This window comes from Pan troglodytes, chromosome 1, assembly GCF_028858775.2.
Source record: "Pan troglodytes isolate AG18354 chromosome 1, NHGRI_mPanTro3-v2.0_pri, whole genome shotgun sequence".
Taxonomy (NCBI): Eukaryota; Metazoa; Chordata; class Mammalia; order Primates; family Hominidae; genus Pan; species Pan troglodytes.
This window is the reverse complement of record NC_072398.2, coordinates 178,939,774-178,952,802: the sequence shown is the minus strand read 5'-3', so window position 1 is coordinate 178,952,802 and position 13,029 is coordinate 178,939,774. Positions and strand designations below refer to the sequence as shown.

The 13,029-nt window shown below is 40.4% G+C and overlaps 1 protein-coding gene across 5 annotated transcripts in view; it reads left to right on the top strand.

The window, feature by feature from the left end:
• Positions 1 to 13,029, top strand: part of BTF3L4 (basic transcription factor 3 like 4) — a 32,143-nt gene that overhangs the window by 2,651 nt on the left and 16,463 nt on the right. For 2 of the 5 annotated variants that reach the window (XM_009457483.5, NM_001251933.1), the window contains 2 exon segments: positions 943 to 1,009; positions 5,941 to 6,054. In XM_009457483.5, coding sequence (XP_009455758.1) covers positions 956 to 1,009; positions 5,941 to 6,054 — 168 coding nt within the window. In that variant the 5' untranslated portion in view covers positions 943 to 955. 5 annotated transcript variants of the gene reach the window in all.

Below are 13,029 nucleotides of genomic sequence, written 5' to 3'. Positions count from 1 at the left end.
CTGAATTTGGCTTTTCTTTGTTTATGTAATGTGGAATGTGATGACCCATTATAAACTTAAGAATGTTTTTTTCTTAGTGGGATTATCACTGACCAGACTAGATTCATGACTATAATTTTAGAATCTTCAAAATCAAGATTAACTTTAAAAAGCTTGTTTTAGGAGTCTCCTCTCCGCCCCCCCCCCCGCCCCACATTTATTACTGTAGCAAAGATATGTTTTTGTTAAATTGTGCAATGAAGCATTTTACCCTGTATGCAAGAATGTCTTGACAAGTATAACATACTATATCAGTGCAGGGTATTGAATGAACTCTGGAGAGTGCTGCAGAAGCACCAAATGTCTGAAAACCTGGTTCTCTTTCCCCATTATTAACATACCATCTGACCTTGAATAGAGGACATGACTACTTGATATCTTGACAGCTAGACAGCCTTTTGTTGAATTTCTTCTTTGTTCAGCTTTTTTTTCCTTTTGTCATCTTTATGGTTTATAAGAAATACAGAATGTGATTTGGGAGGAAAAAAATCTACTTGAAGATTTTGCTAATAACATTTGGTAACAGCTCTCTGCTGTAAAAATCTTTGGGGGAAAAAAGCTGGCTTGCCTACAGAGATTTCATAATTGGTTAGGCTTAACTGAATGCCAAAGGATTGAATCATGTTTTAAGGAGGGATCTTTGAATAGGTGACTTTGAATCCCATTCTATTTTCTGTTTGTATATTTGATTCCCTCATGGTAATTTAATTTTGATTTTTAAAAATATCTGGTTTATGAAGCTAGAACAAGTTATTAATGTTTATTAAGAATATAGACAGTATTAATATGGTCATGGTGTTGATGCATACTACAAGCTCAGTGAACCAGAAGGTACTGTTGGATAAACAGTTTGTTAATTTCGGCAAAAGAGTGACTTTAACAAATCTATTTTTCCCCCCCTAGATTTACCAACAGCATGAATCAAGAAAAGTTAGCCAAACTTCAGGCTCAGGTCCGGATAGGGGGCAAGGTGAGTGTGGCATAAGAAAAATTGATAGGAGAATGTATGATTACCAGATAGTGTTATTATTTCGGATTTGTGGTCATTGAAAATCTAAAATCTTTTCAATAATCAAGATCAAACCACATTCCAATTTGAAAATAACTTGTCTAGATCTAAAATAGGTAACTAGAACACTTTTCTCTCTGATGATGCAATGGAAATAGCCACATTTGTTTGAATCCTAACTCTTACCATCTGCTAGTTATATGATGTGAACAAGTTATCCAACCTTGTTAAGCTTCCACTTTCTTATCTGCAAAATAGAAATAATCCTACATAAGGTGTTTAAAGATTAGGGTAATATTTATAAAACACCTAATGTGATGTCTAGCACAGAGTAGATGCTTAATAAATGATAGCTATTATTATGGTTAGACTCACTTGCAGGGCATACCAGATGTTAGGGTTACTTTGTCTTGACTGGATGTTACCTACTTGTACAGAGGTTTAGCTGGAGATGCTTGAGTTGATTATATATTTTATTCATTGCCAGGTTTTCCTCACAAATTCTTACCTGTTCTTCCATGTTGGTGAATATGAATATCAGCTTTCTTATTCCCTGTACTTTTTAAAGCCTAAGGAAGAACTAGTTGTGAGCAACTGAAGTCTTTGATTCTCTTTAGCTGTGGCACCAGGCTCAAGGAGAATATTCTACCCATATCTCTGCCCAACACAATCTTTGCAAAAGCGAAAGAAAGAATAGTACTTACCTCAGACCTGAAGTGGTAGGTAGGACACTACTTTTTGTAGTGGGTCCCACTATGTCATTTACACTGATGATAACCACAGTTCCTGGGGATGAGCACAAGGGAAGGGAAGGGAAGAAGAGCCAGTACTTTCTCCTTCTCCCACAGTGATACAGTTATATGAGTCTGGAGTTAGATTAACACACTCATGTAACCACAGTAGTCACATTGTAGCATCAAGTGTGATGTGATGTGCCAATGCAGAAACTAGGGATATTCAAGAACCATAGAATATACCTAGAAGAGCTTGATGTACCACATCGCCATTGTGTATTTTAAAACTGTGGTTGGTACATTCTATTTAGCTGTTGTATATTGAGCACCTACTGTGTGCCAGCACATAGAAGATAAACAAGATCACAGCTCTGCTTGGGAGAGAGATGCTCACAATTATAACGCAGAATAGTGAGTGTTATAATGAAGTACAAGGTGCTCTTGCCTAGTGGAGACAAGGAAGTTATCACTGAGCTCTTGTTTAAAGGATAAACAATTTATCACTAGGCGAAAAGGTAATGGCTGGCAGAAAGGTAATGGGTGGTGGCTCACGCCTGTAATCCCAGCACTTCGGGAGGCTGAGGTGGGTGGATCAGTTGAGGTCAGGAGTTCAAGACCAGCCTAGCCAACATGGTGAAACCCTGTCTCCACTAAAAGTACAAAAATTAGCCTGGTGTGGTGGTGCATACCTGTAGTCCCAGCTACCTGGGAGGCTGAGGCAGGAGAATCACTTGAACCCGGGAGGTGGAAGTTGCGGTGAGCCAAGATCGCACCACTGCACTCCAGCCTGGGCAACAGAGCAAGACTCCGTCTCAAAAAAAAAAAAAAAAAAAAAGAAATAGGTAAGAGGGTTCATGAGATAGAGTAAAAAGGGTTGTCATTTCCATACTTGCAAAGGCACATATGGTGCTAAGATAACACAGTACTTAATGGAATGGCTTGCTTTAATTTGGTACAGCTATTCTTTTTTTTTTTTTTTTTTGAGACGGAGTTTCGGTCTTGTTGCCCAGGCTGGAGTTCAATGGCACGATCTCAGCTCACTGCAACCTCCGCCTCCTGGATTCAGGCAATTCTCCTGCCTCAGTCTCCTGAGTAGCTGGGATTACAGGCATATGCCACCATGCCCAGCTGAATTTTTGTATTTTTAGTAGAGATGGAGTTTCTTCATGTTGGTCAGGATGCTCTTGAACTCCAGACCTCAGGTGATCTGCCCATCTCGGCCTCCCGAAGTGCTGGGATTACAGGCGTGAGCCACCGTGCCCGGCCTCTTTTTTTTTTTTTTTGAGATGGAGTCTCTCTCTGTCGCCCAGGCTGTAGTGCAGTGGCGCAATCTCAGCTCACTGCAAGCTCCGCCTCCCAGGTTCATGTCATTCTGCCTCAGCCTCCCGAGTATCTGGGACTATAGGCACCCACCAGCACGCCCGGCTAATTTTTTGTATTTTTTTCAGTAGACACAGAGTTTCACCATGTTAGCCAGGATGATCTTGCTTGATCTCCTGACCTCGTGATCGCCTGCCTCGGCCTTTTTTTTTTTTTTTTTTTTTTTTTTGAGACGGAGTCTCACTCTGTCACCCAGGCTGGAGTGCAGTGGCGTGATCTCGGCTCACTGCAACCTCCACCTCCTGGGTTCAAGCGATTCTCCTGCCTCAGCCTCCTGAGTAGCTGGGATTACAGGCACGCGCCACCACGCCTGGCTAATTTTTGTATTTTTAGTAGAGACTTGGTTTCACCATGTTTGTCAGGCTGGTCTCAAACTCCTGACCTCATGATCTGCCCGCCTCAGCCTCCCAAAGTGTTAGGATTACAGGCGTGAGCCACCGCGCTCGGCCGGTACCGCTGTTCTTTAGTGTACGTAATGGATAGAGAATGGCAGGAAATGAAATGACCAGGTAGTTTGGGATTCCATTATACTTTTATATGCCATACTAAGGAGCTTGGAGTTTTATCCTATAGGCAGTGGGCAACTATTAAAGGATTTTAAGAAGGAAATGACTGCCATTTTAGAAAGGTAGCTGCTGGCGTTGTGGAAAATGGAACAAAATGGAAGTTTGGCCTATAGGCGAACAATTGAGACGCTATTGCTATAGTCTAAGGCAGCAGTCCGCAATCTTTTTGGCACCAGGGACTGGTTTCATGGAAGACAGTTTTTCCACAGATGGGAGGATGATGGTTTTGGGATAAAACTGTTCCACCTTAGATCATCAGGCATTAGTTAGATTCTCATAAGGAGTGCGCAACCTAGTTTCCTTGCATACGCAGTTCACAACAGGGTTCGCCCTCCTATGAGAATCTAATGCTGCCGCTGATGTGACTGGCTGTGGAGCCCAAGCAGTAATGCTCACTCATGCCCCCTACCCCACCTTCTGCTGTGCTGCCATGTTCCTAACAGGTCACAGACTGGTACTGGTCAGTGGCCTGGGGGTTGGGGACCTCTATTATATGGGATACAAATTTAGGAGTTGGAATTGACACGATTTAGTGACTGATGGGATATGGGGGGTAAAGGGCATGCAGAAGAATCTAGGATAACCCTCAGATTCATGATTTTAGAGACTTGAGTATATGGTGGTACCACCAGCTACAAAAGTTAGGAAATAAGAATAGATTGGTGGACTGATAAGCTTTAAGACATACTGAATTTGAGGTGCCTGAGGATCATTCGAGTTGAACAAGCACCAAGCAGTTGAGCTATCCCTGAGTCAGGAATGCTTCACAAGTGAGTGCCTATGTAAATAGTCAGTCCTTCAGCAACTAGATTTCAAGGCATCCTCTGCTGTCAGATCTCTCCTCCACTCCCACCGGAATTGCTGAGACTGAAGCCCCTACCTTCCCTCTATAAGGCTGATTCCCTGAGTACTACTATAGGAGCTACCCAGAGATTGAAACCACTATTCCTTTCTCCTTACTCCTACCAGTTTTAGAAAGATTTAACCCTCAAGACTTAATAAACTGATCCAGGAATCCATTATTTTAAATAGTATTTCAATGGAAAAATGTATTTAGAGTTTCACAGTATCAATTTAGAAATGAACTTTTTCTTTCTCAGTAACTAGTATAATTTTCAACCTGTTTGCTCAGGCCAAGATTCTAAGCGTCATCCAAATGTCCTCTTTTTCTCATATCCCACGTGTAATCCATCAGCAAAGTCATGTGGTCTCTTGTGAGAATCTGACCCCTCACCATCTTCACTGCCATATCCCTCATCTCTGGCCAGGACGGCTACAGGAGCCTCCTGACTGGTCTCTTTATAATCCATTTTCTACATAGCAACTTCAGTCATAAGTAATCAGATCAAGTCACTCCCATGCTTAAAACCTTTCAATGGCTTCCCATTGCAATCAGAATAAAATCTAGCTCCTGCCCATGGCATTCTAGGCTACATAATCTGGTCCTTGCCTATCTTTCTGATTTCATATTCCTCTTCCGTTCCCATTATTCACTCTGCTCTAGCCATACTGGCCCATTTTCTCTCTTCTAGAAAGGACAAGTTCAACCTTGTTTCATTCTGCTTTGATGATTCTTGCCCTAGTTGTGGGTCTCAACTCATATGTTACCTCTTCAGAGGGGGCTTTCCTGGACCTTCTAATAAAGTAGTGCTTTGCCCCTACTTAGTCATTCTTGCTGTGCTCTAGTTTTGCTTTTTTCTTAATAGTACTTAATCCCATTTGAAATTATCTGATTTGTTTATGTATTTATTGATTTTTTTCCTCCTACTGTAATGTAGACATTAATTTTCAGTTATGTCCTAATTCCCCAAATTTCAGAATATCTTTAGACTACTGGCAGGGGGTGATAGTTACTATAAGAAAAGATAATGTTTTAAAATTGTTATAAAGTATTTAAATTGTCTTGAAGTTATAAATTATGTTTTATTAGCAAACAGTATCTTGTGTTGAAATGACAAAGGCTGGATATTAGATAAGAATAATTCAACCTGAGAAAGCTGGTAAGGAAAAAAAAGGAACTGGCTAGAACCAACCTTTAAAAATCTGCGTTAGGCTGACAATCACAACCTCTGAGAAGTCTTATAACATTAATCATTATTATTTTGTCCATTTTTTAATGTGGGTTTTAGATTATTGTGATACGTAAGATGTGATTGCAGTTGCCAGATGCCAGGCATGCTAACACTTCTGCTTCTGTTTGGTTATTTTTCAGGGTACAGCTCGCAGAAAGAAGAAGGTAGTACATAGAACAGCCACAGCTGATGACAAAAAGCTTCAGAGTTCTCTAAAAAAACTGGCTGTGAATAATATAGCTGGTATTGAAGAGGTATGATCACTTTGCAAGTTGTTAAATTGTGTGGGTACATGCACAAATAATTGTCTGGACCTTTCAGATGTAAAATATCAGCTTAGAAAAATCTTTGATATTGTCACTCTGATGTCTTTGAAGGACTGTGGCACTTTGATTTTTGTATGAAATTAAATGATGGTCAAAAAAATAATTTTAGTAGACAGTTAAGGATTTTCATCATACTTTTCAAGCTCAAGATATTTGCGTATATGACAAAATTATGTAAGTGTTCTTGAATATTAATATAAAATATGTCTCTAATAATGTAGAAATAAACCCCAACATTTCTTCAGATGAGATAGACTTTTTTTTTTTTTTTGAGATGGAGTCTCGCTCTGTCACCCTAACTGGAATGCAATGGCACGATTTTGGCTCACTGCAACCTCTGCCTCCCGGGTTCAGACGGTTCTCCTGCCTCAGCCTCCCAAGTAGCTGGGACTACAGGTGCGTGCCACCACGCCCAGCTGATTTTTGTGTTTTTAGTAGAGACGGGGTTTCACCATGCTGGCCAGGCTGGTCCCAAACTCCTGACCTCGTGATCCGCCTGCCTCGGCCTCCCAAAGTGCTGGGATTACAGGTGTGAACCACCGCGCCTGGCCAGACTTTTTTTTATTATTTAAGATTTTGGACTCATGGCTCAATAGAGGTAGACTTTTTTACCCTAATGCACCTGTATATTTTACAGAGCCTCATTAGTTACTACCTCAGCCAAAAGGCTTTAGCAGTAGCTTTACATGGGTTAGATTTCTTATTAAAACTGGTTCAAAAATTGTTTAAAATGTATTAGTCAGCCGGGTGCAGTGGCTCACGCCTGTAATCTCAGCACTTTGAGAGGCCTAGGCAGGCGGATCATCTGAGGTCAGGAGTTCAAGAGCAGCCTGGCCAACATGGTGAAACCCTATCTCTACTAAAAATACAAAAATTAGCTAGCTGTGGTGGCACATGCCTGTAATCCCAGCTACTCGGGAGGCTAAGGCAAAAGAATCACTTGAACCCAGGAGACGGAGGTTACGGTGAGCCAAGATTGTGCCATTGCACTCCAGCCTGGGTTGACAGAGTGAGCATCCGTCTCAAAAAAAAAAAATTGTATGTCAGTTTATTGTATTTTGATGACACTATTTTTCTCAAATATGAGACCAAAGATTAATGTTATTCCAGAAGATACTTAATAAATAACAACAACTACTTGTGATGTTACCACCTAGATGCACCTCTGCCTGATGATTCCATTTGTTTTTTTGTTTTTTAAGACAGAATCTCACTCTGTCACCCAGGCTAGAGTGCAGTGGTGTGATCTCTGCTCACTGCAACCTCTGCCTTCTGGGCTCAAGAAATTTCTGCCTCAGTCTCCAGAGTAGCTGGGATTACAGGCGCCCACCACCACACCCGGATAATTTTTTTTTTTTTTTGTATTTTTAGTAGAGACAGTGTTTTGCTATGTTGGCCAGGCTGGTTTCAAACTCCTGACCTCAAATAATCTGCCCACCTTGGCCTCCCAAAGTGCTGGGATTACAGGCGTGAGCCACTGCACCCAGCCAATTCCATCTGTGATGGTAACCAAAGTTTACGCTTTCACTGCCATAAGTTAAATTTAACCGGCCGGGTGCGGTGGCTCACACCTGTAATCCCAGCACTTTGGGAGGCCGAGGCGGGTGGATCACGAGGTCAGGAGATCGAGACCATCCTGGCTAACACGGTGAAACCCCGTCTCTACTAAAAATTAAAAAAAAAATTAGCCGGGCGTGGTGGCGGGCACCTGTAGTCCCAGCTACTCGGGAGGCTGAGGCAGGAGAATGGAGTGAACCCAGGATGGGGAGCTTGCAGTGAGCCGAGACCACGCCACTGTACTCCAGTCTGGGCAACAGAGCGAGACTCAGTCTCAAAAAAAAAATTTAATCATTACTGTGTTTGGTATCACCTCACAATTTTAAATAGGTGACTAGTGTACATGTGCTATAAAACAAGAATCAGAAATAATGTGGAGGTAGGGGCTGGGCGCAGTGGCTCACACTTGTAATCCCAGCACTTTGGGAGGCCAAGGCGGGCAGATCTTCTGAGGTCAGGAGTTTGAGACCAGCCTGGCCAACATGGTGAGACCCGTCTCTACTAAATATACAAAAAATTAGCCAGGCATGGTAGTGCGTGCCTGTAATCCCAGCTATTTGGGAGGCTGAGGCAGGAGAATGGCTTGAACCCAGGAGGCAGAGGTTTGCAGTGAGCAGAGATCATGTGAGACTCTGTCTAAAAAAAAAAATAATAATGTGGATAGAGATCATTAATAAAGAAATAGCAGAGTTAAATGGCAAAGAAAAGGTAGTGGAATGGCAAAGTGCCACATGTTCCTTCCACCTTGCATATATAAATGAATAAAATTAACACATCATTTAGATCTGCTTTGTACATTGAAAATCAGTGTACTGATAAAATAGTAGAAAATGTAAGCCACATGCATCTTTTTCCTTTCAGCTTGATGTGACTGTGCCTTGTTACGCTGAGATACAGATTAGAGCTTCATTTGTAAGACCTGAAATTATATTTAGACATTATTTTTTCTGAGTTATTGAAAGCTTTTATGTATTTTCATGGACCTCAAATATTTTAGAGACCGTTCTCAATCTTAGATACATATTAGAAAAAACAAATCTAAGTCCTTTCAAACCTCTTTTTAAAAATCTAAAACTTGGTAAAAATGAATAAGTTGCAATAATACACATGAATTCTGATAATATTAAACCTAACCTACTTGTAAATGTTTATGCAATTTTATATCTTTGCCTACTTTTCTACCCTTCAACTCCTCTGCCCCCCAACCTCAGCACTGTTGACATTTTGAACTAGATAATTCTTTGCTGTGAGAGCTGTCCTGTGCATTAGAGGATATTTAGCAGCATCCCTGGCCTTCACCCACTAGGTGCTAGTAACACACCTATACTCCTAGTTGTGGCAATCAAAAATATCTCTAGAGATTGCCATGTATATGTACCTTGCAGGCAAAGGGCAGGCACCCTTAGTTGAGAAACACTTCTTTAGAGAGGAAAAAAAATTATACCTTCCTTGCAGTATAGATTTAACTGTGTAATATCTCCAAGGACATGTTTTTCTAAAGTTTTTGTTCAGATTTGGAAGACTTTATGCCTCTCGTAATTAGTAAAACTTTTAGTGTAGGGGCAGCATTGATTTTATAAGTGTTTTACATTGAAATAAGGAACCAGTTAGTAATTTTTGATCTCTTCAGAGTATAATCAAACCTATAATACTGTGCCGAGCTCATGGTGTTGCTGTAATTGAAATCATCATAACAAAGTACTTAATGATAGTCAACGTTTATTAAACATCTGCGTGCTAAGCATTTTGCCAAGGACTTACTGGACAGTGGTACAAGATATTTTGCATGGCCTCTGTCTTTTGTAGCTTACGATCTGGTGAGGAGACTAATTAGACAACTAGGCAAATCAATATGTATTATATCATACCATTTCAGCTTCACAATATCCCTTTGAGTTGGTTGTTGTTGGTTACAGATGAGAGAGCTGAGGCTTAGAGAGTTAGGTGCCTACCTAAGATCACGTAGCCTAGTAAGTGCTAGAATTCCAGGTTTGAACTAAGGTGTGTCAAAACCAGAGTTCATACTATTCATTAATTTATCCTGCTTTTGCTGTTTTCATTTATACTTGATTATACTCATTCTTGGCCTTTTAATTTCCTCCTGTCCCTCCTCCCCCACCAAAAAAAAGGGAAAGTAAGAGATTTACCTGCCTTATATAGGTACTGAGCACCTACCATGCAGAATTCATTCCTTAAACCATTATAGAAAAGAAATCCCCATCAGTATTTCCAAGGACATTGCTGTTTCTCCTTTTTCAGGTCTTAATATAGGCATTATTTCCTCCCAGAAGCCTTCCTGGTAGCACCTGTACAGCATTTGTGCAGAGAAGGGTTAGGTGCCTTTCGTGTATGCCTCCACAATGCCCTGTATCTGCTTTTTATTATAGCACTTATTAAATTATATTGTGAATTCTTTTTTGTTAATATTGCCACTGCAGTTTTTTTGAGGAGTTAATACACCTCACAACATCACGCAGAGAATTAATGCCACATAATAGATATGTGGCATGTGTGTACACTATAGCAGCTTCTCTGCCCTCCCCCCATCCTGGTGGTGTCTTCTAACCCTCACAGGATAGTTGTACAGGGAAAACGTACAAAGTAATAATACAAGGTGGCAACCATAAAATTTCTGAATATTTGAACCGAAGATGGAGAGGAGTTTTACTTTTTGTTCTTCTTTCCCTCTTTCTAAAATTGATTTTTTGAGAACCAAGATATTTGTTACTTTATATAACCCTTAACAAATCTGAAATATTCCTCTTTGGGAACATCTAGTATACTATATTTAACCTGGCTTGCTCATACACTTGGGTTAAAAACAGCTTCTTGAGAAGGAAAAAAGAAGCTATTGCATTAAATGTATACATGAAAATATAGATATGATTTTCAGAAACACTCAGATATGAACATATATATATGTCTTAGAGTAGGGAACACATTAATTAAAATTTTGTTATTTTTACTTTGGGATGTTTAAAACTTGTTACGAAGTGTGAACTCAGGAATATGCTGCCTTTTTGAGTTTTGGCAGTTTAAAGCAGATAAAAACTTTTGAGAAGAAAAGACACTTTTTGCCATTATTGTGAAACAATATGGTAGTACTTTCTGTGATTAGACCTTCAAAACATGAAAAAGTAGAAAGTGCTCAGTTTAGGGAGTGAGGAACAGGGAGAGCAGTAGTGGATCTCAAAATTCATTGAATGCACTTAGGCCAAGTAAAGTGTTTCTCCATACCCCTAATTTTCTACTGTCAGTACTGAATGTCACTAACATTAGTACTATCCAAGCTATCAGTATTTGTGATTTTTTTTCCCCCTTCCAGAGCTTAATTGGTGTCCTCTTCAGAAACTTTAAAAACTAAGGTTGGGTGCGGTGGCTCACTCCTGTAATCGTAGCACTTTGGGAGGCCAAGGCAGGTGGATCACCTGAGGTCAGGAGTTCAAGACCAGCCTGGCCAACATGGTACAACACTGTCTCTACTAAAAATACAGAAATTAGCTGAGTGTGGTGGTGCATGCCTGTAATCCTAGCTACTCAGGAGGCTGAGGTAGGAGAATCACTTGAACCTGGGAAGCAGAGGTTGCAGTGAGCTGAAATCGTGCCATTGCACTCTAGCCTGGGCGACAGAGCAAGACTCTGTCTAAAAAAAAAAAAAACTAAAAGACTATTTGGAATAAGACAAGCTTCTCTGACCTTCTTTGGTTCATTGATTTGGTATAATAGTTCATTGGTATAATAGTTCATTTGGTATAATAGTTCATTGGTATAATAGTTCATTTGGTATAATAGTTCATTGATTTGGTATAATAAATTATATATAGGTTTGTTTGTTTGTTTTTAATGTTACCAAACAAAGAAAAATCCAAGGCTGTCAGAAACTAAAGGATAGGACTTCAGGAGGCTGAGGCAGGGGAATCGCTTGAACCCTGGAGGCAGAGGTTTCAGTGAGCCCAGATCATGCCACTGCACTCCAGCCTGGTGACAGAGCAAGACTCCATCTCAAAAAAAAAAAAAAAAAAAAAAAACTAAGGGATGAGGGGTTTCAGAGACAGTTTCATACAAAGGTCAAATAAATAACCAGCTTTTTTTTGGGGGGGGGATGGTCTCACTGTGTTACTCAGGCTGGAGTGCAGTGGCACAATCTTGGCTCACTGCAACCTACTGCCTCCTGGGTTCAAGCAATTCTCATGCCTCAGCCTCCTGAGTGGCTGGGATTATAGGCACACCACCACATCTGGCTAATTTTTATATTTTTAATAGAGATGGGGTTTCACCACATTGGCCAGGCTGGTCTCAAACTCCTGACCTCAGAAGTTCCACCTGCCTTGGCCTCCCAAAGTCCTGGGAGGATTACAGGTGTGAGCCACTGCGCCTGGCCAATAACCAGCTTTTTGAAAGGAATTCTTAGGCAGACTTACAGAGTATCATCCAGAACCAAATTTCTGAAAATGTTTTATGTTCTGTAACATTTGAAAATATTTGAATGTGCTTGTTATTTGGTAATCTAGTTGAATGTAGTGACTGTGCTGTCACCTTTTCTTCCCCTAATTGCATGAATCCATTGACAAAAGGATCTGTTTTATTTCTCAGAAACAACAGATTTTTTCCAGTTTATTTGGTAAGAAGTGTAACCAAAAAGCACTTTCCGATTCAGATGCCCTAATTGTTCCAAGTTGCTTCATAGAGTTTTATAATAATATTCAGAGGACAGCTTCTGTCTTAATTAGGGTATAATTCAGCCTCCATGAAACCCTTCCTGTCTTTCCAGGTATAGTCAACCCTTTCTCTGTACTTTTACTGCTGTTAGCCTAAGTTGCTCTTCTATAATATCTGTTTCGCTATCTCATATCATGGTGTATAATGGTAACTTATTAATCCAGTAGTCTGTTTTCAGTAGCTTATAAAGAGTCTTGACGGCTGGGAACATGTTTATTCGTTGTTTCTAGTCTATAGCATGCTGATTCTCTGTGATGAGTTTGCTTAGAGCCTATTAAATTAAAGAGGTACTGATTATTCCAGGTGGGATTGTCCTGCAGTAAGTTAGCTATAGGGAGCTAGGGCTTAGAGAAAGCTTAAGGCTGGGAATATAAATTTTGTAATTGGACACATAAGTTTTACTTTTTACATTTTCCTCTTCCTGGTTCTTGTTTTTTCTGAACCAGTTGTACAGAAAGAGGATCTAAAGTTAATGGCGGGCTCTTCCTGCAGTTCCTTCTTCCTCCAGCTAGAGCCTCAGGTGCCCATAGATAGACAGCTCTGAGTACACGAGAGTGAAAGGGAAGCACCATGTCCTATTCACTTTACCATTCCATAGCATCCTTCTTTCTCTCTTAGGGTCCTGTT